The 27,889-nt window shown below is 34.7% G+C and overlaps 1 protein-coding gene across 3 annotated transcripts in view; it reads left to right on the plus strand.

The window, feature by feature from the left end:
• LOC123684976 (paired box protein Pax-6-like) overlaps positions 1-25,116 on the plus strand; it is a 51,443-nt gene extending 26,327 nt beyond the window's left edge. For 2 of the 3 annotated variants that reach the window (XM_045624516.1, XM_045624514.1), the window contains exons 3-5: positions 15,982-16,122; positions 22,886-23,364; positions 24,266-25,116. In XM_045624516.1, coding sequence (XP_045480472.1) covers positions 15,982-16,122; positions 22,886-23,364; positions 24,266-24,706 — 1,061 coding nt within the window. In that variant the 3' untranslated portion in view covers positions 24,707-25,116. The remainder of the gene's footprint in view (positions 1-15,981; positions 16,123-22,885; positions 23,365-24,265) is intronic. The other variant, XM_045624517.1, reaches the window with a different exon arrangement.
• The last annotated feature ends 2,773 nt before the right edge of the window (positions 25,117-27,889 follow it).

The following is a 27,889-nucleotide window of genomic DNA, read 5'->3' on the forward strand; positions in this document are numbered from 1 at the left end:
ATTCGGTCTTTAATTAATGTAAATTTATACAATTTCCACAAATATTCAATGTTTCCAACAATTGTATCGCCAACACACTGGCCTCTTCAGGTTACATATCGACTGATATCTTTTTGGTTCGATGGTTTATTAAACTTCTACATAGAAGCAGAAAAAATACATAAAACATTTGGTTCTACTCTAAATGTTTACATTACGATGATGTATTAGTCGAAATAAAACCTGAAGAAGTGAATTGTTGTAAATATTAAAATATTTTTGGAAATGCATTTTTTCATTGTATTGAGTTCCTCACAAGAAGAAAAAATGCGATAAAGAATGAATCCATGTTTGATTAACTTTAGATACCACCTATAGGAGCAACAGAAATACCGAGGAATGTAACTAGTTGACTTCAGGTGTTTTGCTTATTCATTCGGCATAGACTTAAAATTAGAACAGGAGGTTTTTTAAAAGTTCGATTTCTTGGTTAGGAATCACTATTTCATCATCCTTTTTCAGCTCTGCAGCGTGACCGCTTATATAAAAACTGCTAATAACTTCGTTATTTCTAATGGAACATCCTGTACATTCGATTCGATGTTGCCAGTTGATTAGACTAAATTTCATGACGAATATTTCATTAAATAACCTTTCATTGTTTTTATTCATTCTTTTTTAAGTTTTGATCCATAAAGAATGAAATCATGCTACAATCCTTCTAATTTTCACTTGTTCTAACTTCTGAGTTAGAACACAATAAATATTTCACTTATTGTTTTCACAATTTTATCGCATTGACCGTGAAGATACACATATTTTACAAAACTTGATTTGTACCTATGTATAATTGCTCCATTTCAAATATTTTTCCGATTATTGATAAATTCAGCATTACTTTACAATCCATGCCGGTTGTCAATTTGTCATAACTTACATGTTCGATACAATTTCATGGATACCTAATATAAAAGTACCCCTTAATATTGATAAAAGCATGAAAACTTGCTATCAATAAGAAAACCTTACAATTTTAGGTATAGAAAGATATTGTGTAAAAGAAAATTTCGTTCTCTTTCGATACATCATATGATCTTTTTATCTTTATAGTATATCTGGATAAAACCTTACATTTTTAACAAACCTCACAAGGTTTGGTTATACATAAATGGTAATGCTTCCCCGAAATTTCAACTTTCTACTATTCATAATACCGAAGTAATGAATGTTGAATTGAATCTATGTTCTGAAAGAAAAAAGGAGTGCACGGCGAAAAACCAAATTTTGTCTTTAAGTTCTGACAGAAACAAAAATTCCATAAAACTTGTATAAAAAACCCAGAAGGTCGCAAAGCGATAGCGTCGAGCGTTCTGGAGTTATGGCCGAAAGAAGACACAATTAAGTTTTTAAGTGCATCAGTTGAAGAATATCTTTTTTCGGCCATAACTCGAGAACGCCTGCTTTGCGACCTTTTGGGTTTTTCATACAAATTTGATGGAATTTCTGTTCCTGTCAGAACTTGAAGACAAAATTTGGTTTTTCGCCGTGCATTAGTTGAAGAATATCTTTGTTCAGCCATAACTTCAGGACGCTTGAAACTATCTCTTTGCGACCTGCAGGTTTTTTCATGCAAATTTGATGGAATTTCTGTTTCTGTTAAGAAAACCCTATCATTACATTTGATATTTCGGAGTAAAATGAACTGAACAATGAACTTCTGACTTAGCGCCCCCTATCGAAAGGAGCAAGAACAAATTTATCATGAGTATATTTTGTCCTCAATCAACAAGATATTATTTTTCAGACGAGATCTAATTTGCTCAAAAATGTTGAGCCAAACTGAAGTTACAGACACTTCAATCAGTCAGATTTCTCCCTTTCACCTACCCTTATTGGATGTCGTAAAATCGAAAGTGACAATTCGAAAAGATAGAGAATTTTACAAGGATTAGAGTGATGATAATTTTTCTTCATTTTCATATGAAACATTTTCGCTTACCTCGCTTATTTGCCCACCCTGTACATGTATAATTCAATCTATAAACGAAAGAGGAAAATAACACGAAACGAAAGGTATATAGAAAAAAATTATGTAAATTTGCTTGGAAAGTCCAAATTTTTTTTCTTTCAAAATATCCAATTACGTATTGGCACCAAATTGAAATTTACACATTTTTTAAAAAATTTCGTCTTCTAGACCTGATGAAGAAATTTCCGTATTGAGTATCACTTACCAATTAATTGCTATTAATTTAATGATCTAATGCTGGAAAACTTAAAATGAATGATTTTTTATTTTCTCGATATTTAACAATTAAGTGATCAAGTTATCGAGCAAGAGGGTTAGATAGATGGATAGATAGAAAGAAATATGTTTATTTTAGATTCAAATAAACATGTTGATGCCGAATAGCATGCGATTTGATATCTACAAGTTTCAAGTGAATTACTTTCATATTTTTAGAGAAGAGCATTATAGAAGAGGAGGTTCCCTCCAAAACTTGAACTGAAAATTTTAGACAGTGCCAGAATTTTCGAGGGTTCATCTAGGTATTGTTGAGAATATAACAAACGAAAACAAACATATTCCCAATCGTATATCATCTAACAATCCTCTCAAACAAGCACCAACACAGTAATATAAATCAAAACCAAAATCATCTTCCTTGATTGATCCACCATAATAATTAATACCTGACATATAAGATTTTTTTCACGTTTATCCACTGGCCCCTTCCACTAGGCGCGACTGCTGTAAATATGGTCAACAGAGTCCATACAAGTAATCCTCACTCTCCAATCAGCCTAATCAATGATTCAACTAGGTATCCAGCTAGACAACTTGACATCGAACATTTAAATCAAACAAGTCTTCACCTCAAGACAGCCAAACTCCATTTGTGGTCAACGAGAAAAGAAGACAGAACCAGTCGTTGTTGAAAGACATACGCTCGTTCTTAAGCTGGTAGCAGACACGCAATAGAACTTTGCAACAACGCAACATCAAAGCGTTACATGCAAGATGAAATTACAAATAGCACATAATAAATAATTATCAAGTGAAAACGAATAGTCAAAATGTAATCATTTATGCGAACCAAAGAGAAGCAACTCATAAGTTAGTCATATTTTGTTATAAATAAGGGTAAATTCAGGAAAAATATCCACAAAATAGCATTATCGAGTTCTGAAATAGATATGAGATAAAAGCAAAAATTCAAAATTATAATGCACCATAATTAATGTTTTCCTATATTATTTTGTTAGACTTTTGCGGTAATGTCCATCTTTTCGATGAACTAAACTTATTGAACGCCGAAACTCGAAAGATCATACCTACATTACGCAGTGATCTCCTGTAACCAACTGTGCATTAATTAGTGCAGCACAAAAAACAAAAAGCAAATATCAACTAATTTTTTTGAGCGTTTGTTTTTTTGTTGATTGGATCCTTCTACTATTTCGCAACAATGGCAGTTCGAAATTTAGTTTTTTTTTTGTGATCGAGATGAAAAACTGCATTTGGATGTACAATGGCATTTGAAAGCATCTAGTAGAATCTAATGTATATCTATATTAACAAAGTTCATGAAAAATATCGATAAAAACTACAAAACAGACAGAGTTGAGAAGCATAAAAATTCAAGAAGAAGCTTCGTCGAAAATTTCGTATAGATATCAACATCAGAAAGTTCAAGCAGACTAAGAAATAAAAAACCTTATATATAAGTGAGAACAAATGATAGCGAGTGAAAATTTTGAATGTATATACGATTCTGTCATCAGAATCATAGAAAATTCAAACAGAATATAGAAAAAAAGAAAAGCACTGCTATCAAGTCAGAAGCTTTTTAGCTCTCGTTTATGTTTTTTCATTTAACAATTGCTTCCTTGGCGCCAATTACTGTATATAAATATATATGTGGTCTACAAGGAAAAGGGTGCTCAAAAGCTTCTTACTTCACGTCAGTGCTTTCCTGATTTTGTTTTAATCAATAAAGTATTATTTTTATTTCGAAAAGCAATTTGATGATATTCTTTTTGTGGAATTCATTTTTCAATTTGCGATTATTTATAATAAAAAATGTAGCTACCTTCAAATAAATGACATTAAACTTACATATGCCTTATGCCCATATGTTACACCTATTCTATATTTGGTCTTCATAAATGATAACATTTCAGCTATTTGTCACTTGATAACAGTGAATTGTAATTTGTTGGCTGTTTTTTGTTATTTGATGTTGCACACAAAAATTGTTGCCCGAAGGTGTCACGATACAAAGTTCTGTTGCATGTCTGAACACAGCTTTACTCTTCTAAGTTCCAGTACCAGGGTTATAGGAGATATCATTGTGCGAGTTTGTGCATATTATTTACGTCCAAGGCTTCTAGATCATGCGATTCACAAAATGGCCGTCCAACTATCCAATCCATTTGATATTTTTCATTTGTAATCACTGGCATTATCATATCGCATTATTAGCTACACCGGCTTTATTATTTATTTAAGCTCGATGGAGTATCTGAACATGCCTCTGTAATTTAGGTACCCCTGTATAATTGGTAGAGTCTACGAATTATTTATTACTTTGCCGTCGGGTTGTTCAATTCTGTGTTACTTAGTTCAATTGGTTGTAATTATGGTGTCCGCTTGTTGTGCTTGGATTGAGGTGATTGGGGATATTGTTTCGATGCCCCCGAAAATGAGTCATTATCTTGGGAAGTCGTACTTTTTTTTAATTCGACACTAGTTTAATGGATATTTATCCCACTCATATTAATTGCTATGACGTGACCTCGAGAATTATGGAAACCTTTATTACAATTTGAAGCTCGAAAGTTAATGACAGAGAAACTGAGCAGAAATCAGCCTCTTCTCTATTTGTGAATTATTTGAAGGATCGCCAGATTTGGCTCATTAAAATTTTTTAACCTGAATAAGAGTGACAAACTTTAGGGGGTGACACTGCGTGAGAATAAATGACAGTTTGCTATGTAACTTTTGAAACGCTTCGTATTCCGAGAGACGTAGAATATTTCCTGAAAACTGACAATTTATTTATTGTTCTCAATTTTTTGAAAAAAAAATATGCCACTGAGATACTTGAAAGTAAAAATCATGTTCATGCCTTTGTTTCGTATGGGGCCCGGTATCCATACAAAACAAAAAATAAAACATCTTAACTTCAACACATTATCAAGAACAATCTGATAATAAAAAATTTATTGAAGAAATCATAAATATGCGTTGAAATTTTAATTTTTTTCTGCATAAAATGGTGCTTCATACGAAAAGACAACAAGGTTTTTTGTCGCAAATTAAAAGAGGAATTTAAAAATTATTTCTAACTTGTCTAACTTATCAGTGGCTCACTATTTTTTTTTCCTAAAAAAAAGAGATGATTACCAGTATGCCCGTCAATGATGAACAGAAATTCTTAATTGCATATCAATAAATGCGCAATAACTACCTCTTTGAACCCACCAAGTTATATTTAAATATCCCGACCGTATTCAGAGCAATAGATAAATAATCAGTTTATAAGAGAAGCTTTAAAAAGCTCTATATCGGAACTCAAAGCAATTGCGAACAGAATAATATAGCAAAATGTCATTATTCTTCATGCAGAAACACCCCTGACATTTGACGCACTTATTCAATAATTCCCTGTATAATTTCGTCACTATGACTGTAGGTACTATTCGAATTTTCAGCAGATATTAGTCTCAAATAATAGGGTTCGACTTATTGATTACGATCGATTATGTCCGGCCATCCGTAAACACGATAACTCTTGGAGAACCCAGAAACTAGAAATTGTTAGGGTATAGGTTCAGATCTCGAATATAAAATAAATAAATAACGTATTTATTCGTAGAAGCAGGATTATAATATGCCTGGCAATCATGACATTCAGGGCGAAGTCTAGCAAGCTATTCAACTCAATCCCAGGTTGAATTCATTAATGGGGAAAATTTGACTAGTTAATATGACCGCAATTGTCTAAAAATTTGGAATGATAGTCAAAATTGTTATTCTACATATAAATGCAGAATTTTATTCCGATTCAACTCGTAGTTTTGAAATCATCAAAAGAACCAAATTTCTGACGGTCATATTGTAATTTTTTTTTCTGGATTCTGTATTTATACGTAGAATAACAATTTAGAAGCTCATTCTACATTTTTAAACCATTGCGTCACCATAATCAGAGATAATTCGATAAAAATATAAGAAAATCTAGGTATGTCAGTGACAACAGATCCGACCGTGTTTAGATTCTGTGTGTTTATATCAATAACAATATCGAGATTTGTGAAAAATTTTCTCTGGATTTCGAAGTTAGAACCAAGGAAAAGTCAACCAAAAAATTGAAAGAAATAACTTATTACTTTTGTTTCATAACGACAGGTGAGTATGAGTATGTGAAGATGTAAACCTATTAACAATTTCAAGAGAGAGTTTCATGTTGAAGCTTCACCAGAATAACTGTAGATTCCAGTAGGTTGAAATTTAGTTTGTATATATGAAAATTACTCGAATTTGCAGGCCGAATAACAGCTAAACCAACACCTAGTGCGCAATAACCGTCTACATGAACGAGCGCTCAAAAAGTCTTGAAGCCAATTTAGTGCTCTTCTTGAATTTAATACAAAAAAATGGCACTTGCGATGTTTCGTAAATAAAATAGATAAAATTCCTTGCTTGCGTAAATAAATCAATTTCTTTTCCTGTGGAAATATATCTTTGAAGAAAAAGTATGAAAGATTCAAGTAGTACATAAATCAGAATATTGCTCAAAAACTGTCGTTTTTTTCTTTCGACGCCCTTGATTGGACTCATAATAAGAAAGACATCAATCCAACCATTAGGCCACCGTTATTTTTATTCATCTACATAACGATCTACCAACACTTCCTGAAATACCAACAAAAAAATTGGCGTAACTTTCACAACATCGTGCAGAAACATTGCAACAACTCAATCGTAACGGCTCCATTTAACAGAACCCTGAGGAAACCCGAATCCATCACACGCCCGCAATGCCCCATAAAAATATCGCGTTTTATTGAGTCGCCCCCATCAAAATTCCGAATTTATTTGATTGGCATGCCAAAAAAAATCGGATCGGCGCACCTTGCGTTGAAATATTAAAGACGCCGAAAAAAATAATAGAGAAGTCCGCGGAAACGTCGTTAGTTGAATAATGGCGGACAGATGCGCGGCACACGGCGGGACGATTGATTCCGGAAAAAAACGCTGAAAAAGGCCCTAAAGCTGTAAATCGACGACCGCGTTCGGTTCACTTGTCTATAAATTTGTTCCTCCGGTAGCGATATTTATCGCTGGCGACATTCTTCGGCGTAGGCCATCGGCGGATGCCCGCTTTTTGCCCAGCCTCCTCAGATTTCTTGATGTATTCTGTGTGCAAAGGTCTTATTAGTGCTGTTTAAGGAGTCCATTGTGTCAAAGCTCAATTTTTTGCGATCTACGCCTGAACGACAACGATCCGGTAACCAATAAAGTTGTTGCCTTTTCGAGTAGAAAGTATTCGCTATTTCAGGAAATGCTCGGCCAGATTTTCAGCAGGATCGTGCTTTCGAGATGTGGCGCCTTTTATGGCTCGAACGCATGAACGAAAATGTCGATTGTTTTGCTGCGTTTTGTTTTATAATGTTGAACGACTCAAAACTCAACTTGAAAAAAGTTTCGGTATTTTCTTATAATGTTGAACGTCTCAAATCTTACCGCGTTGAACATTTTCAGAATGCGAGTTGGTTTAAGAGAATTGTGTACAAGACTGAAAGTGAATGCTCAATAGGGATGTAACGAATGTGCATTCACTCGATTCAACGGAATCGAAATCGGAACCTGAGTTTTCAATTGTTATTAATCAGAATCGTAATCGAAATCGAACGCAAATGGGGATGTCTTTCGAAAAGTTCGAAAATAATATGAACACAAACATTATTTTTGATTAATTAATTAATTTTGATTTCGCTAAAAAGTATAATTTAAACTGATTATCCGCAGTATATTCATTAAAGTATTTCCAAATAGCACTTGTTTTTGGCCCCATTGTTCAACGAAAAATAATATATTCGTACGTCAATTTTAAGCACGAAATGTGAAAAAACAAATGAAATCATAACCAAATTCCCCGCGCGACAAGTATAAACAACAAATTAACCCTGAATAATGTTCTTATACTATGCAATAACGGATTCTAGATTTTTTTCGAAAGGGGACAAAATGCCGCTCCTTCTTATGTAATATGCAGTTGAAAATAATTATTCATGGGAATTTCAATTTTTTAGACTTCTTGAAAAATACACGACAGGAGGAAAATGAGTCTCAAATTCTTTTTTGACTAAGAAAAACTCATCCCACATCAACCGATGACCCTAACAGTACTACATTATAACATAGGCGACATACTAATAGTTTAAATATAGCAGTGCTTCCTCCAAAATATTATTCAACTACGGTACACGTATCGGTGCAAAATAAGCATTGCTGTATACCGTAACGCTTGATGCCACTTCTCGACAAAAAACAGAGCTATCTAGAGCAGGAAGAACATAGCTGCCAGACGTGAAATAGCCAAAGTCAATTCACATTTGCGGTACACCACGTATTTCATGGTAATTCTTCCCACTTGCACAACCTGATTTGGTACACTTCCATATCTCCCATCAGAGATCTTTATCAACCGTTCAATGCATAGGAAAAGATCGGACGATATTGCTCCATTTTCCTTCGTTTGCATTGAATCCTTGAATTGAACTTCAAAAAGTGCCACATATGGAAATAGTGTTAGAGAAGTGTAACTCTGCTTTTATTGCCAGCAGTTAATGCGACATATTAATTTACTTTGAGCATGCTTGAGTTGTTTCTTGATTGGGGATAATGAAAATGTTAGTTCTGTAAAATCATTATGGCGCTATAGCTGTTAGAAATTGATATAGAACCGATTTCATCGTGAAAGGTCGTTTCTGACTACGTATTTCCGCGATTGGATTTGGTTTAACCCATTGAAGAGGTTGATTTAGTTGTTTTTAATCGTGTTTGAAGGGCATCTGGAATTTTTAAGATTTTCTACAAAAAATCGTCGAAAAATCATACATTTTCTGGAATACTTTCTGATTCTCGCCTATGAATTAATTCTGTTTTCTAATGCTTGAAAACTCGATTGGACTAGAAATTAACAAATATGCGAAGCTAGATATTACTCAATGAATCATAAATAAGGCTACACAACCAAAAGTGAAGAAATCAACAAGATAGTCTCGATATTACATGAGGAAATCATCACTTAATATCAAACATAGATATTATTCAAAATTAAAAGCTTCAATCTCATTCGTGAAATTATAATGAAACATCTAACTCCAGAAGGTTGTCATGCTAGACTTCCGCCTATCATAATTTTGTTTACTCTTACGTACAATAATGAAAAAAAAACAATTAATATTTTCTCATTCTGCTTCACTCAGGAGAATTTGATTACAATTAATTAATAATTCGTAAGTTCCACCAACAAATTCAATTGTTAATCTTCTTATGTACCTATAATACAAATTCAACTACCAAATTCAATCCATTCAAGTCACTTTGAAGATTTCAAATGTTATGTTAAATGTTTATAAATCTTTCTTTCTAATGGAATACTGCTTAGAGTGAGATATATAAAGATTCAGTTCAAAGACGAGGTTATACTTAGCAAACACATGAAAGGACACAAATGCTGAATTGGACCAAAGAGGCCAACTTGGACTCTCGGGTGAAAGGGCGACAAAAGCCTTTGCTAAGTAATCGTATTGTTGCTTTTGATACAGAGAATCGTCTCCGTAGAACTATGCTTTTAAATCCGTATTAACCACTCCAGTGCCAATCTATCCGTGATAACTACTGATAGGATCATTTTCTTATCCATATGAAGGATATCACCTTAATAATCAAGAACAGCATCCAATATAATAATGAACCAAATCAAAAATTTCATTCTGGTTATTAGAGATTTGCGCTCAATTACTTACGACGATTGCGTATCTTAGCAGCATATTATTCAGTTTTAATATCACTAGAGCATAGACAATATTCGATTATACCCCGATTCGCGAAACATCAGGAGAGCTCAGCTCGAGTGTTGTTTCGCAAACTACGTCGACGGAAGAGGATCGTACAATCGAAATATATTGTCTATGCTCGAGTTGGTAATTGTTACGATTATATAAGAATAATTTCGATAACTATAATCAAGGCAATGCGTTTGGATATTACATATTACAATGACATTTCACTGAGCTTGACTTTGATTTTTTTTGGCGAACGTCTAAGAATGTCACTATGAAAATGATCACAATATGGCCGGAACACCGAACTGTTGCAGGCTGCAGCTTTCAATTATGGTGATGCCGATATTGGTGTAACATAAATAAGGGAGATAAATATTGAGAAATATCGTTACAAGAAGGTTTCAAAATTCCTCAAATTAAACAGCCTCAGTACCAGAACTTCTAGTGGATATCATTAGCCAAAACAAATATTTCAAACACGTAAACCGAACTCAAAATTTTCACGATATTTACGGTGTCGGCTTGCGATAAATTAACCATCTCCTTTCGGCACAACACGTCTCCCGACCCATAAAAAAATCACCATATGAAGACGTGAGCATACGAAGGAGCCATCGGCTTGCCATCAATATGTGACATCGAAAAAATGGGCGCATTACAGTGTCTCTATCAGGAATTGGCAGTCGCTCGCTATGAATAAAGATCGACGGCAAGCTGGTATCTATCAGCGAAGGCGTCTCCTGGCGATAAATCAAAGAAACATCCCAGTCGATTAGTACGGATGAAGACAACAATCCAGCCTCACTCAGCCAGACCCCCATATGAATTATTCAATAGTGACATTCGCAATCTCTGCGTTACAAATAGTTCCTGCAAGATCGACTCTCATACACACTCGGCCAATTAAGATAAAATCAAATATTTACAAATAACATGATTTTGAAGTAACACATAAATACGTAGATAATTAAGGTAGATAAGGCACTGCTAATAACATAATGCGACTGTATGGCAAGAGCTGAATGTCCCCAGGAAACAAATAACGAATACTAAAGGATTACAAGAAAGTGGTAGGGTAATTGAGGTTCGTTCCTTGCGTGGTGCTTTCCAAGTAGCCAGGCCCTTGGGCCAAAGCTACGACAGCGCCACTGCATGCAAAGCGGCTCTCACGCGAACCTGTTCCGGTTCGTACTGACCCACAAAAAGGTTGCCTTTTTCCGATAAAATGAAATAAAATTGGATTCTTCTGGAATTGTACCTACATATACGTTTTCACAAAGTCACAAATCGACAGAAATTTCTCAAGGAACATATGTAGTTGAACCATGATTATTTTAGGTAATCCTGAACATAATCAATGTACTAATTCACTTGTTCACTGAATCAACAGAAATTTGTACACAGTTGCATCAGTTTACCAGAAAAATGTCTCTTGATTCCTCATTCTTATTCAATCAACTTTAAATAGAATTACCCTCATCATAAGCTCAGTGAAGAGGAATTGGTCCTCTAGATTTTCTATAATTTCATTTCTTTCTTTGTGGATATTTTCTATCCTTTTCAGGCAAATTCTCAATGTAGCTTCAAATTTTTGCTAAATTGCATTTACGTTTATTATTCAGTGATGATTTCAACATTGAGCCTAGTTTGCTGAACTCTTCATTTTTAGTTTTATTACCAATTCACAAAAATAAGCAAGTAGAAAATGTCCAGAATTGTTTATGAAGATTTTTCATTGAAACAAGAAGGCATTGACCAAGCTAGTTTCAAGCTCAAAACGTTTTTATTCATTCATTCATCGAAGTTAGGAGCTTTCGAGCTATCGTCATTCATACGTCAATCTGATTTTTGGAGACCACATAACTGCATATCGATATAAAATACGTGGTCACCCAGGATGCAACTGCTTCATTAAAGAATGAGCAAAATTTCAACTCGATCGGATAATATTGAAATAGTTTTTTGATATTCTGAAGTTCTAATGACGTTATCTCCAAGAAATTTTGCACAAAGCTTGAATTGGTAATTACATAAATATTGGGTATTTTTTTTTAAATATTTTTCTTGAATTTTCTATGGTTTTGATGATGTGACCAGCTTGAATTTTTGCACAGAACTTGAAAATATCATTTCATATAATAAATAATAAAATAATAATAATAAATAAACTCTCTTATTATTATTATTATATCAATACTCAGAATCCTAACCTAATTCCTTCATCAGTTATGTGGTCACGGGAATATTTGGAATTATATTTGGATTTTCTGATTACACGATTTACATGAAATTATTCACGAGGCTCAAAATTGTCATTTTATATCGAAATGCAAATTTTCATCTCGGTCAAATCATCAGTTTTGAAATTAACACGAAAACAAAATTTCGAATGGTCATTTTCACTGAACCCCAAATCAGATTTTGCCAAATAATGAACCTGATCACGGCATTAGGGAGCTGAACCAATCCTGAATGAATGAAGTTGTATTTTATATCCAATACAGTTCATGTTACATTTTCAATCAATTTTTCCTTAAGTATCAAATATTGTTGTTGCAACTTTGGCATTGAGAAAAAAATGAAATCAGAATGTTCGCATTTGGGTTTTCAATAGATATCGAACATTTTGGTCCTTCGGGCAGGTTTTGATATAAATTATTATGGGTAAATATTGAACCCAAATGAAGATTCAAATAAACAGTTTCTAGCCCCAATCTCACTGAAATAACAATATATTTTCATTAAGGGCTCATTGGTACGTAATTATCCAAAATTTTGGCTCTTCGAGCCGGATTAATATAAATTATTATCGGTGAATATAGAACCTAAATGAAAATTCGAATGCACTATCACGGTTTCTTATACGAATGCCACTCAAATTACATTAGTTATTCACTTATGACTATTAGGTATGTGAATATTGAACATTTTGGTCCTTCGAGCCGGATATGATATAAATTATTATACCTAGTTGAATATTAAACCCAAATAAAGATAAACACGAACTATTACAGTTTATGGTCACTAAAGCACCACTATATAGTACTCGTACTTTTCAATGTCCTATTCAAAACATAAATTTGAGTGACAAACATTTATTTTGTGAAAATAAAACAGGTAATAATCTATAACAATATCAGTCTACGATTGATTAATACAAAATGAATAATTTTAAATAATCACTTTTTTCATATGTTCCTAGGATAGATATCTAATACAAGCTCAGCATTATCGAATTCAGACTCTCACTTCTCAATGTACTTCTTAAATAAGTTTTCCTTCTTCCCTTCTTCCATATCTTCATTCAAGGGTTATTTCGTTGACTGTTTCTGAAATCTGAATCCACTTTATATAATTTTGTCAATTTTTTTGAATCAGTCGAAGAGTCATTACTTCGATCAGTCAAACACTTGAATGATGACAAATTGATGTTTGAGAAATCTGTTACTAAATCGGAAATTTCGGAGCCAGATGTTTTTATTGCAGCAGAACCTTTTTCGAATAGTACAATTGCGTATTTTTATGACTGAACAATCCCAGCATACGCCGACAACTTCGTCGTCTCAGTTATGGTTAACTTTGAGAAACAACCCTAAGAAATTCTTCCTATATTGAAGTTGCCGACCGAAGCATTAAATGATGCTGGGTTATAAATAATAAACAAAAATTTTTAAGAAATACATATAATGTTCTTTCCATTGAGAAACTTTCTCTGCAGTCCCTAAGAACCCCCTTCCCCTATCTATGCTAGTGGATATGTAAACATTGAACATTTTGGTACTTCGAGCCGGATTTAGTCTGAATTATTATGGGTAAATATAAACCCAAATAAAAATTCAAATGGAACATTACACTTTCTTGTCCGAATGCCACTAAAGTCACACTAAATTTTCAATTAGTGCTAATATGTACGTAACTATTGAATAATGTGATCCTTAGAGCCGGATTCAATATAAAATTTTATGGGTAAATTTAGAACCCAAATAAAAATTCGAATGAACTAGGTATAACAGTTTCTTGTCCGAATGCCACTAAAATTGCGCTAGTTTTTCAACCAGTACTAGTAGTAATGTAGATATTGAACATTTTGGTCCTTCGAGCCGGATCTGATATTAAATATAAAACCCAAATAAAAATTCACATAAACTATTACAGTTAATTGTCACTAAAACAACACTGTATAGTACTTTTCAATATACGATTCAGCCGACACGACCGCGCTAGGTACATCGATCTGCACACCAAGTGTCTCTGTTTATAAATTCACGACACATTGGCCGGCCTTATAAATTTCGGATCGGAAAAACTTGAGTCATTAAAGTGATATAAAATCGTTTATGGCCATAGCATGCGGACAGGTCTTATTCTTTTGTATCCGACGGATGCAGCGATAGCTATTGAAGCCCACTCTGATTTGTTTTGCGTCCCGTGATGGCACGCAGCCGTTGAAGATTTAACATGTCTATATGATTGACCCTAATGCGGGACATTTCGTGGTCCAGTGCCTGGGCAATTACAAGACGCAATGCTGTCGAGTATTCGAGGTGGCAATGACAAATCTCGGAAACGGTTCTAGCTTTTTGCGGTGCGTGCCTTTGTAATTGTAACTGCCGAAGAAGGAGACCGGACGATGGAGTTGGGATTCCTTTGATCGGGTCTGTAGTTCCGATAGGTTTGGAGGTATTTGAAGGATGTTGATCGAACTGAATGTTGCATGTTGTTGGGATGACTTGAATTGGTGATTTAAACCGATCACTGAATATTGTGTGTAGTGCTTCGCTACCTTATTCTACCTATTGTGTATTCCATAAGAGCTGTTTTTACCACCCACCAGTTTACCGTCCAGAAGATTTTCATGAACTTCAATATTTGGAATGGCTTCAAGGATTTAGGCACCTGAATATTTAAAAATGTTAAGCGGTTAATTTCTTATGTATTGTCTGATCTCATAGTAGCCCAGATCTTTCAAGTAATCGAGCATAAGTCGTGCAAAGTCATCAATGTCGTCTTGGACAAGTCGGTTGAAGGTTTTTACTACACTATAAAACAGGAGCTAGAACGTTAGGAACCTTCGCTCATATCGCAAGAATTATGGTTTCTGGGATTCATCAACTGAACAGGATGTACCCTAAAAAAGTTTTGCTGGAAAATGTTCAAGATGCCACCTCAAGAAACACCGTACAAAACTTTCAAGTTGACAGCAATAATAAATGATCAAATAGGAACAAAATAAATGATCAAATAGGAACCGAAATAACATTGACAGCAATCCCCTCGTTATTATGACGTTACAACCGTCCAATTAAACCAGTTGTACTCTATGTCGAACGCCATTTTGACAGCGGCAATCTTCACAAATTACCCAATTTCCATTATAGCAACGCAAACAACAAACACGGCAATACGTAGAGTTACGCTTGAGGGACCTTGGGCAGTATGTAACCAAATAAGCAATGTCTGGTCTCATGACTGACGGAATTAAACGACACAAAAGTGGAATTGTTTGATCTGTGGGCGACCAAACAACGAGCTGAGCTAGCGTGAGGGCCATCAAGCATGCGATGATGCTCATGGAGTCTAGGCTGTCCCAGAATGGGGGACAAACAAGAATTACATTCGACATGTGTATATTCCTTGAATATTTTATAGTGGCTACACTTGGTTTGGAATCGTTGTCAATTCAAAAAAACTTTGGTCGATGGATCAATTTGTTGATTGTAGTTTGGCAGGATGAGAAATTTCCACTGAGATATTTTATTCAGAAAATTAAAATCAAACTGAAAGAAATATTGAATAAGAGTGGGTCTATTAAAATGGGTGAATATTATCTATGAGCAATGTGTTGAAAAGGTGGATAATCGCTCATTCATTTATTTCTCTATCATTGTTATTGCGATTTCTTATTGAATTTTTTTTCAGGTACTCTAAGACCACCAGGTCTCATCGGAGGCAGTAAACCAAAAGTTGCAACACCGGCAGTTGTGTCCAAAATTGAACAGTACAAACGTGAAAATCCTACAATATTTGCCTGGGAAATCAGAGAGAGATTGATCTCAGAGGGTGAGTACATTTTTTTTGAGGTGTTTCCGATCAAGTAGGTACTACCCAATAGTAGACAATATCTTCTCTGCTATTTTCCATCATTCTTGATGTAGTGATATATACTTTAAGAATAAATAGGTGTATTTGTTGGATCTATCTGAAATAATATTTCAGAAAATTAGAAGAAATGCAAATTTAAATGAAATAAATCAAAATACGGTGACACACATTGGACAAAATAAAATTTTTATAGAGCTCTAGAAAATTAACCAATTCATACAATCACGTGATGAGAAAGAAACTGGATTGAGTTAACTTACGATGATATCAATTTGGAGTAAACGAGCTCTTGCATCTTCGTTTTTTTGCATTTGGTATTTTCCTGCGAATCTCGACATTATCAATGTGCTAAAGTTATATCGAGAGCCTGAAAAGATTTATTTTCCTCGTGGAAATATTATAAAAACTCAGGATATTCAACATTGAATGCTAACCTCAGTCAGATAGCTATACTAAGAATCTAACGAATCAAAGTAATTATAATTTATAACAATGAAATAATAATAGAAAGTTTATTACTTGCATCGAATTGATCTTGAATCAATTGAATCATTGATGAAAACAAATGCTTTCGTATATGGAATGACATTTGAATTTTGTACTTGTAATATCACTGACGCTTAGAATTTTATTTTGCCGGTCTCTTTGAATTTTACTCCTATGATGTTTATTTATTTTAGGAATATTCATCCTGATTAGAATTATTAACTTAATGTGCTCAATAAACATATCCGAAAATTTGGAGAAGGAATGAAGACTTTGTCACATAATCTATTGTAGGATTCTTCTGAGATTAATTTCTAGATTCTCCAGTAAGAGATCCTCTCAAGACATCACACAAAGAGAGAATGCAAAAATTAGGGTAATTGCAAAACGATATTCTTGGTGTCAATACAATCACAATTACGCATCACACAAAGCTTTGTCTGTTTCTGGAAAGAATAGGAAAACGCCTTATGTTTTCTGTGCGTGTAAGCTGTCACCCATAGAACTGTAACATAATTGAATGAAATTAAAAGAAACGTTCCAGCGACATGAACACGAGCTTGTAAACGATCCGTGTGAAGTGGCCACTCTTTTTTTTCGTGGAGAACACGATGGTGAACAGGAGAAGCCTTAGGGTCGAATTCCTAACACAAGATTGACAATGTTTAGTTTGGCGTGGGGGTATCGTTGCCACGGTAACATTCACGTTATTGCGGCCGTGTTGTGTCATTAGCAAAACCACAGAAAATTACAGGGGTTGAATTTCGGTTGAAGTTAGGAATTACGGTGCGGTCAGAGAAGACGACAATCTTGTGGATTGTCCGTTTTTTTAACAGCCCTCATAATGCCAGGTATTTTCATACGGTTTTGTAGGAAATATGCATATGGTTGAGGAATATTTAAATGTGGAGTAGAATATCTACTATGGAAATATCGTGATTGTCTTGTCATGTCTCATTTTTGATAACTACAAAGTGTTAAAAATAGGCTTTTTTTACAGAATGCTAATAGTATATTCTGAAACAAGCTGCAGAATAGGCTCCTATTCTAACACGAATGCGAAATTCGAAAATGAGCGACGAAGGAGCGTGTTTTCGAACGCATGAGTGTTGTAATTGCCTTCCGTAACGAGCATTAGACGATATTTTCTCTATTTCAGTCAATTTTTGTGGAATATTGTCGAAATTCAATGAAAAATTCAGTGCTCTTATGAGTTAATTACAGCACTGTTTTATGTAGTGTAATGAACTCATTACGATACTGAAATAAAGAAAAAAATCTCAGAGAACGGTAGAGATACACGTTGTTTTTATTACTTTCCTCCTCAACAATCGAGTGATGTAATCTCATATAGGCATAACTATAACTGAATTTCAACCTTGTCGGATCTTTGTTAGAGATTTTTTTTTCGATATCCGTATATCGATAAAGATCATTTCTATCGTTCTGGTGATGTGATCGATTTGAAAAGTTTGCATAAAAATTCAAATTGTCATAGAACCTAACCGTGGCATTCGAGATCCGAACTTACTTTTAAAAGAGCTTGTATCTAGGTTTTTCTGTTCGAGAATTATTGTTTATATTCGATTTGTGCTTTTTCAAATATTTTGGTTTTCAAGCAAAAAAGTTAGGTTTTTTTACCGTTCTTTTTTGCTCATTCGAAGTTTCATAACTCGCCTAAAACTAGTTATGAAAACTTGCATGTGCAAAAAAAATTTGTTTATAATCTTGCTGTATAAATCACTATTTTAATCCTCTTCTCCAAAACTATTAGCCATGTTTCTCCCAAATGTTTTCATCATCGATAAAATCAGTCCTAATGTAGAAAACCTGATAGTTTGCAGTGAATGTCACTTTTCTAGTCAACAGAAGTTCCGATATTTCTTCAATCTTTGTGGTGTTATCGAAACATAAGATGGAGTTCGAGATTCAATTCTGAAGATGAATTTTTCTATGGGTCAAATGTCAACTGTCAAACCAGAGAAATGATAACATTTTATAGCCAACTTACGTGTTACTTAACGTTGTAAGAAATGGTGTCGGATTATATACTTTTTGAGTTGAGTAGCTTTTCAGAAGCAGAAAATGGGCATTACTGATCTCACAAATGAATATGCACCTCGATATCTACGTACCCATAGAGATACAGTCTCACTACCTTCCGTCCAACGCAATATAAACCCTCCATTTAAGTCTTACACCAACGGAAACCGACTCAGAACGAACCGCTTGCAGAAAATTTCCTATTTCATCCGAACAGGACAAATTAATACGCCTCGATATGAACTTCCTCCCATTAACAAGTACCAACAATGAGCGCAAGATCCCAATTGATCAACAGCACCAGCACGTTCGCCGGCAACCTTTTTTTTTGCCGTTCCAGCGCTTACTGTGTACATAAATCCGAAACGGATGCTGCAGATAATCATTGGCACGACACGATGTCTTCGAGATGCCATGAAGAGGACGAACGGTTGGTTGAGCAATCTAGTTAACCTGGAGAGATCGGTTATGGCCAAGAGTAAAGGTGGGACTCCACAGGAGGGTTCAATGGGTGCATATAGTTGGAACTGTTTGAACCTTAAAAGAATATTAAAGATTATGAAACTAAAGTTATGAATAAATTTGAATTTGAAAAAAGAGTGAGGTTTCATATAGTGGAGTTTATTGAGTAAAGGTCTGACTCCAAGGAAGATTTATCCCTGATTCATAAAACTGAAGATCCGAATACATGGGAAGTTTTATCTACCTAGTGGAGCTGTTCAAGATTCAAGAGGATTTTTATTGGTAGGAGGTTAGCTGTCTGGCCTCGATCTAAAGGAAGCTGATTTGAATCCAATCGAGTATACGTTATCCCAAATTTTGCTCTTGGGTAAACAATTTATAGTTCTGTGTCTGAGTTGACAGAAATACGAGTAAATATACACAAAACACAAAAATCTCCATACAATAATACTGAGAATTTGAGATAATTCTCAATAACTATCACAGACTCTGGCAAGAACAGAGAAGACTAGATTTGGAAGGTTTTGACACTTTTAGTATAATCTATTTCTTATGATCTATATAGCATTGGAAATGACAATACGTCTTGATATTGTAGATATCCAACGACAGGAACAGAGATGAAATCCCATTTTTTAAATAAAGATAGAAGATGCGATCGTTTGAACAATTCTCATTCCAAAATCGCTTTGAGGTAAGGAGAGTACACGTTGGCGTGTTCGAAATTTTCCGGTTTAGATTATATGAATTCTGTGTTAGTATTTTTAGGAATCAAGACTGATGTATCCTCATATTTTCATTTTTCGATATTTGCACGGAGACGTCCTGATAATTCAATCAGAACCATAGACAATACAAGAAGAATATTGGAAAGGAAATACCCAATATTTCCGCGATTACAGATTCAATAGAATTGAGATTTTCCGTATCCTTATATCAGGTGTTGAAAAATAAATTTCTAATATTTTGGGAGCTTATTATTGAACTCAAAATAAGTAAAAAACCAAATACGATTCATTTTCATCTTTGGGATATATTTTTAATGAACTTACAACAAAAATGTTTTTTAGTCGGTTCATTCAAAAATTCCTTGGTTTTCATATGACATTTACGTACTTTTATTGAGTAGGTAGGTATCTCGCATCAATTTCTAGTTGTTTACTTTTTTTCACTTTGTTGTTGAGAAAATATTCATTATTTTCACATTGAAATGGACGGTATGTATATGGAACATCTTATGTAAAATACTATGAGTCAAAAATAAATTGAATATATTCTGTAATTTATCGTATTTAATTGCGATAGTAATTAATTTGAAAACCAAAAATCGTTCATATCTCCAAAATAGCTCATATAGGGACCCATATTTATATGAAACTTTTGACTCATTTTGAGGTCTAGAATTAGCTCCCAAAATATTGAAATGTTGTTTTGTAACACCTGGTTTATGATACAGCATTATCATTTCAAGCTCCTTGTCATTAGAGCAATGGAAAACTCAATCAGAATATCGAAAAACATTACCCAATAGTTCCAAAACAATAGATCCAATCGAGTTTAGATTCACCAAGTGGAGAAAATAATGATTTTAATCTTTATGCGAAATTACGTTTTTAACGTGTCATTAGAATCATAGAAAATTCGACCTGAAGCCAGGTGTATTTGAGCGCTTATCAGTTTATGCCCCGCGATGGCACTCTTGGATATCAAATAACTTTATAAAAGTATATTTGAGGTCTCGAAGGATACAACTACAAATGATGCATGAGTTATCAAGCGCTCACTTTTCTCGAATCCTAGTGTATTTATTTTGATCAAAAATACTTCATCAGCTTCGCCATATTTTTTCGTTTTCGGAGGCAAAACTTGAAGTCTAGTAGTCTCTTCACAAATCTTCACGGATTGCGATCAAGACGCCCGCTGTGCTCCAGATGAAGGGTAGAAAAGGTAGATGGTCACCAGGTGGTCGTTTCTAGGAGGACATTGAGTAGTTCCGCTTGAGTTTTTACACGAGTTCTGGCCATTCCTGGTACTGAGCCTAATAACTTAATTACTAAATTGGTCCGAGAACCAACCGTGAACTTGGGGGTATAATCATTGGTTGAAATATCACGATCCGGTCGAAATTGTGCTCCGGCTTTAGCAGTAGGCTACTGAATCATATAAATCATCGGGAAATTAGAGAAACGTATAACTTACTGAGTGAAGAAATAAATTGTGACGTAAGGGATGATAATACGTTTCATGTCCCAAGATTAAATGGGTGTGTCGGTGTTTGAAAGGTTGACAAATTATGAGCAGAAGCTTTGTTTTGGTCTATTATTCTCGAAAATGATCAGTTCACAGGTTTTTGTTTGAAATAAGCTTAACCTCGTGGGAAATTTGTATATTTTTTTTTGTTTAATGTATTCAAACGTTGTGATTGCTTGATTCTTAATCGACGATAGTTTCATCGAGAATTTCGAAAACGTTACGACTTAAAAATAAGATATAGTACTTAAGAGGAAACTAGTTGGTATTTGTATAATTTTAAATGAAGTTGGGGAGAATGTGTTTACTTCATCAAATAGAAAATTGACTAATTAGGTCTCCTAAAAAAAAATTTCAGTCAAAACTTCCTAGTCTGAATTCCATGGAAATTTAGAAATAGGTGATATCTACTTTCAAGATGTATCATTTTTTTCAAAAGTTTTATTATTTTTTTTTAGGAGACGATAAATTTCAAAGAAAGAATGAATGTATACTTGAAAGGTTGAACTTTTTCCATCTCGATGAATGCCGATATACAGTGTGTTCCAGAATAATGTCAGAAAATTTCAAGGGATTATACCATAAGCTTATAGATAAGCCAATGCTTACCAAAATACAGAGTGACAAGTGACACCATATATTTTCCTTTATACCTTTATATGTAGTTTGAAACGAAACAAACAAATTGGAACTTGAGAGACTAAATAAAATTAATAATAAAGCATTGCGACTATGGGGGTCTATGTTCGGTCTTGATTCTCCTTTCACAAAATTATATAGGTATTGAAAAGATTATGTTTATTCAAGTTGAAAACGCTTGAGAAAATCAAATTGAAAGAATAGACAAAATGCATTTAGAAATTTATTTTAATTGTATTCTTATCTATGTGGGTAAATAAATCCCACGTTACCCCTGTTTTCTCCGACCCTGACCTTTTTTGGAAGAATTTTAACACTGTTTTATGGAGTTCGGAAATTTATAACAATGCTTCTAATGTCATTTTGATATCCTACGTGGTTTCCAAGATAGGTAGGTACTGAGGAAAAAAAATGATTTAAGTTAATCAGGTAGTATTTTGATAAGAAATCATTTATGGATATACAATACTTTTTTTAATAGTACCTACCTACCAGGACTAAGTTCTTGAAATGTTTGGACGTAATTCTGGAATATTCTGTATATCGGCATTGATACATTCTGCATTCAAATTTTGAATTTATTTATTGAATTAATGCCACGAAGATTTTACCTATTACTGAGATTTACCGATAAATTCTGACTCTAAACCTATATCCTGAAAATTTCAAGTCTTTAGCACATTGCTTTTGGGAGTATGAGCGGATAGAATCCAATCAGTGAGTCGAGTGCAATCTTTTTCTGAAATTAGATTTTTATTGAAACTAACTGATAACAACATTATGATTTCAACACGAATATGTTCAGTGTTCACCCAATAACAATAAGTCTTGTTCTTTCCAGGAGTATGCACAAACGCCACAGCCCCCTCAGTAAGCAGCATCAACCGAATTCTCAGAAACCGAGCTGCAGAGAGAGCAGCTGCCGAATTCGCCAGAGCCGCAGGTTACGGTCTTTACCACCCCCACCCCTATGCAGCTGCTGCAGCCTTCCCTTGGCACTCCCCCCTTTGGCCAGCGGCCCCCTTGGCACTCCAACCCGGTGGACACGGTTCGAATGCCATGGCGGGATCTCCTGGTTCTTCTGGGTCCCCCCACCAAGACCACAGTTTGTTGAGTTCATCTCCTGGCAACATGGTGGACAGCAAGGACGATTCCAGCATGGACAGCTCGGAGCAGCCCAAGTTCAGAAGGAACAGGACTACGTTTAGTCCTGATCAGTTGGAGGAGCTTGAAAAGGAGTTTGAGAAGAGTCATTATCCTTGTGTGTCTACTAGGGAGAGGTTGGCTTCGAAGACGTCCTTGTCGGAGGCTAGAGTACAGGTACGAAAAGTTCTCTATATTATTTATCTGAAGAAAATGTCATAACCAGAATAGATATTTGATATCAACACAATGAGAATTTTAGTTTCTACGAGCTAAGATTCAATAAGTCCAAGGCTTAACTAATAAAAACACAATTTCTCTCAAAAATTCTTCATACATAGTATTCAAGACTGAAACATGCACTCTTACTTGCTTTTCAATACCCTTTCTAAAGAAAGATTCGTCTTTGCTTCAACCTCGGAATTGACTTCTTCATTAGAACCAAATTTCTTTCCCTGGAGCATACTTTTGTGGTTTGCAAATAGCCAGATATCTAAAAAATAAACTAGGTGGTCAAGCATTAGGAAGCCAAGCCCAATTAGTTTGATTTGACCATGGTTTTCATCGATTTAGGACAAGGAGGATAATCTTGATGAAAACGTTTTTTTGGTGGATTGCGTTCTTTCTTAATTTATGCACTCAATCGATAAAATAACGTCATGCATATTTCTTGTTGATGGTTTTACCTTTATCAAGACAGTATCTTGCGAAATTTTTTGTTCACAGTGAACTGAGAACTAAAGAAAATTTCAGCAGAATATCAAAAAAAGCTTAATGTTTCAGTTACCAAAGATTTAACGTGTATATTTAAGAATAACTCTTTCAATATTTCGTGCCATAGTTTCATCAGAATCATATGAAATTTAAGAAGATTATCGAATGCCGAATGAATGAAGGAGCACAGCTCCTGACTTTACGTCATTAAATATTCATTAATTTTTGTTTTATTCGCTAATTTTGAAGATTTGAGACATCTAGTGATCGGAGAAAATAATGAACCATAGTGTGAAGTTTCCATTATTTTTTCTGTGATTAGTTGTAGGGGACCATCTGAACTAATAGTCAATATTGTAACTAGGTTTGGTTTTCCAACAGACGAGCCAAATGGAGACGTCACCAACGCATGAACCTGCTGAAAAGATCTTCTCCCAGTACTCAAGGAAGTCAAACCTCGATGTACACAGGTCGACTGACACCCTCTCCTATTTACACAGGAGGTTCCACCCCTGGATCACCCCACTCCACGTTGGTTCGATCGACTGCCCCTCCTACTTCCCTATTACACCAAATGGGAGGGGAAAATAGTGCTTTCAAAGCTCTGGTACCTAATTCCAAGGAAACTGCAAGGCAACTTAGTGATTATTTGACGGATTCCGAAGAGGAGATAAATGTCAACGATGAATCAGATGTAGAAGATAGAGAGTCGAGGTTCTCGAGTCCTGTCGAGGTTGTAGACTTACCGCCTAAGGAACAACCCCCTTGTCAACCCTTACAACTCACGATGCACGATAGGGACTAACACAAATTTGTTTTACTACAGTTTTCCACAACCAAAGCAATGTATCATAGGTACTTATTTATAACAACTTGTGTATATAACTCAATTTATTGTTAATCTAAGTTATTACGACTGATGTCAACTTGTTCCTTCATAACAATACTGTGTGTTTCGCTCGAACTCTTTTATTATACATTTCGAAATTGTCACGTTGTATAGAGCAACATTGAAGTTGTAGCAAATTAAGTTGTCACGTATTTTTGTGAATGGTGCGCACAAAATGTTCAAATATATTGTAAATATCTTCCCCTTATGGGTGGTTTGTACATAATGTTCTTTTGTTATTGAAATTGCAACTGAAACAGTTGATGTGTTGGTAAGAATTTTCGATGGAGGAGAGAATATTGTTAAGAGTATTAAAGAAAGTTAATGAGATATATCTGTTTTTTATTTCCCTCACCATTTTCCTTCCCTACACAAAAAAAAAATTGAAGAATATAAATATAGTATAGATTGTGCTATAAGTCCCATATACCTAACTTTATGAATCCATTCAATGAATTTTTGAGTGAAGAAATCACAAATTTAAACAAAATGTGCTGCATTTCTATGTAGCTACAGAAATTTAATTCTATTGCAATTTAAGTATCATGCACTGCAAATTTTATTATCTTTTCATACATAAAATTCCACCTGAAATTTCAGGTTAATAAGAAATAATGATCGATAAAGCTGTTTTTACAATATGCCGAATATATATTCAGATACTCACCTATCTCAATTATGGCTGGATTTTAGTCTAGAAATTTTTTTACATGAAATAATTAAATAACACGTTATTCAAGGCCTTGGCTTGGTACATGTATAGCGCTGCCAGTTACCACTTTTTTTTTCGTTAGTAAAAAGCTTCAGAAAGTGCATATCTAAATTTCGAAACTAAAAGTCAAGTCTGGATTAGGATATTGTAGGTTGAGTGCAACATTTTTAAATGTATAAGAAATAGATAGAAACGAGTTCAGTATTTGATGAAACACGATTTTTTTATTGGAAAACGTCCGCAAGCTAAGTAATCGCTTGATAAGTGTTATCCAGACTCTGCTCCATCGACAACAACGTTTAAAATGTGCTCGTGAAAGAAATTCAGCTCAAATGAAGAAGTGATTGTCGAATTTTAAGCCTATTTCGAAAGCAAAAATACATATCAAGTGTAGTAAAAAGAAATCCATTTTTTTCCAATAAATGACTTAAGTTATCTGTATCTCGCGTTGTGTGAATCCCACTAGTTCGCGTTAAAAAGATGAGATTTTCTTGACAGTTTTGTGATAAATTGACTAAGTTAAGTTTGAGTACGCGCCAAAGATGGATACTAGCAAAAAGTATATACGCTATATCTTACAGATTTCTTCGATAAAGGCAAAAATGGAAGCAAGATGACTAAAAATGTAAATAGTGTTTATGGCCCTGAACTGTAACTCACAATTTTGGTTTCGTCGATTCCGTTCCGGTAATTTCGATGTCAAAGTTGCGCCACGCATTCTATATAAGGCCATTTGTCAAACATGTCGATGAAATCATGGACTATGTCGAGTCCGACCATCATGTAAGCACTATTTCGATTGGCCAAGAGATAAATATTGCACAAAAAACCGTTTGGAACCATTTCCATAGTCCTAAGAATAAGCTCGATGTATGAGTACCACACATAGACCCATTTTTTAAGCGGGTGATGACTGTTGATGAAAAGTGGATCACTTACGACAACGTCAAGCGAAAACGGTCATGGTCAAAACGCGCTGAGTCCCCGGAAACAGTGGCCAAGCTAGGATTAACGGCCAAGAAGGTTTTGTTGTCTGTTATTATCTACTATGATCTGCTCCCGTACGGCACAACTGTTTACTCGGAACTGCACTGTCTACAATTGGAACGTCTGAAGGAAGCAATTGTCCAGAAGCAACCAGCTTTGGTCAATAGGAGAGGAATTATGTTCCTTCAGGACAATGCAAGGCCACACACATCGAAAGGGACCCGTCAGAAGCTCTGGAAGTTTGGTTGGGAGATTCTTATAGTCCGGACCTGACACCAAGCAAGATGAGTCCATGTGTTTTTTCATAAATCGTAAACAGCACTATAAAGGTATAACGCGAAATCTGGATATTTATGAGTATAAAGCATAAGGCGGTACCTTCGATGGTTTTTGATATTAATTAATTTTTTCGGTATTCCTTCCTGTTGTTGCTGACCGAATTGAATTTCATTCGATACTTTCAATTTATACACATGTGATTTTTGTTGATCATCTTGAAATGCCGCCCTTGAATTTTGCCGCCTAAGGCGACCGCCTACCCTGCGTCTCCCCTAGCGACGGCCCTGAACGAATATCTAGATAAGGCGGTAAGTCAGAGAGTTCTTCTTCAGAGTCAGCCGAAAGATGATGCGTGACTAGATTTGGGTCTCTGAAATCGAAAGTTTAGCTCGCAAAATGCATTTCAAATCTTTCCGAAATCCGAATAGTTTAGTTTCGTCCGTTTTCAATGAATCTTTCGGAATTCGGATATACGGCGTATGTTTAGGATGTTAAAACGTTAAATATATCATGCTCTACTGGTCCAATTTTGATGATATTTAATTTTGTATGTGTATTAGAGTAAGGTCCTAAGAGATTATATTAGCAGCTCCTTCGAATATATGCAGGATGATTTATTTGCTTCTTGAAAAATTGAAAATGGAGCATTGAGCCTAGGGCTACCAAAGGTGTACTTTTTTTCAGGAGTCTCATCGGTAAAAAACAACATCTAATTATCCCTAACATGCCATCGCTATAATGATTCATATTCACTGGGAATTAGATGAAAATATCGAAATTCGTGACTGAATTCTGATCGCGTGAGGGTCCTCGATAATTTGTTGATAATTTTTTAGTAGTAGGTCAATTCGAAGACAAAAAATTCTAATATCATAGGGTTAAAAATTGGTTTTCGATCGAGGTCCTTTGGCGTTATTATTCTAATTATATATATTTTCGTGGAACCTTTGGGATTATCGCTATCAATTCCCAAATTTGTAGAAATGATCGGTCGGCAAAATTAAAACCGTACGTATATTATTGAGGAATTCGCTTCTGAGACTTATAATTGACGGTCTGTGAGATGAAAGTCGACGATTCTTGGACTTCTTGGAAGTTTTTTTTTTGGAACTTCAGGGCGA

The sequence above is a fragment of the Harmonia axyridis genome, chromosome 7 (genome assembly GCF_914767665.1).
Source record: "Harmonia axyridis chromosome 7, icHarAxyr1.1, whole genome shotgun sequence".
Lineage (NCBI taxonomy): Eukaryota > Metazoa > Arthropoda > Insecta > Coleoptera > Coccinellidae > Harmonia > Harmonia axyridis.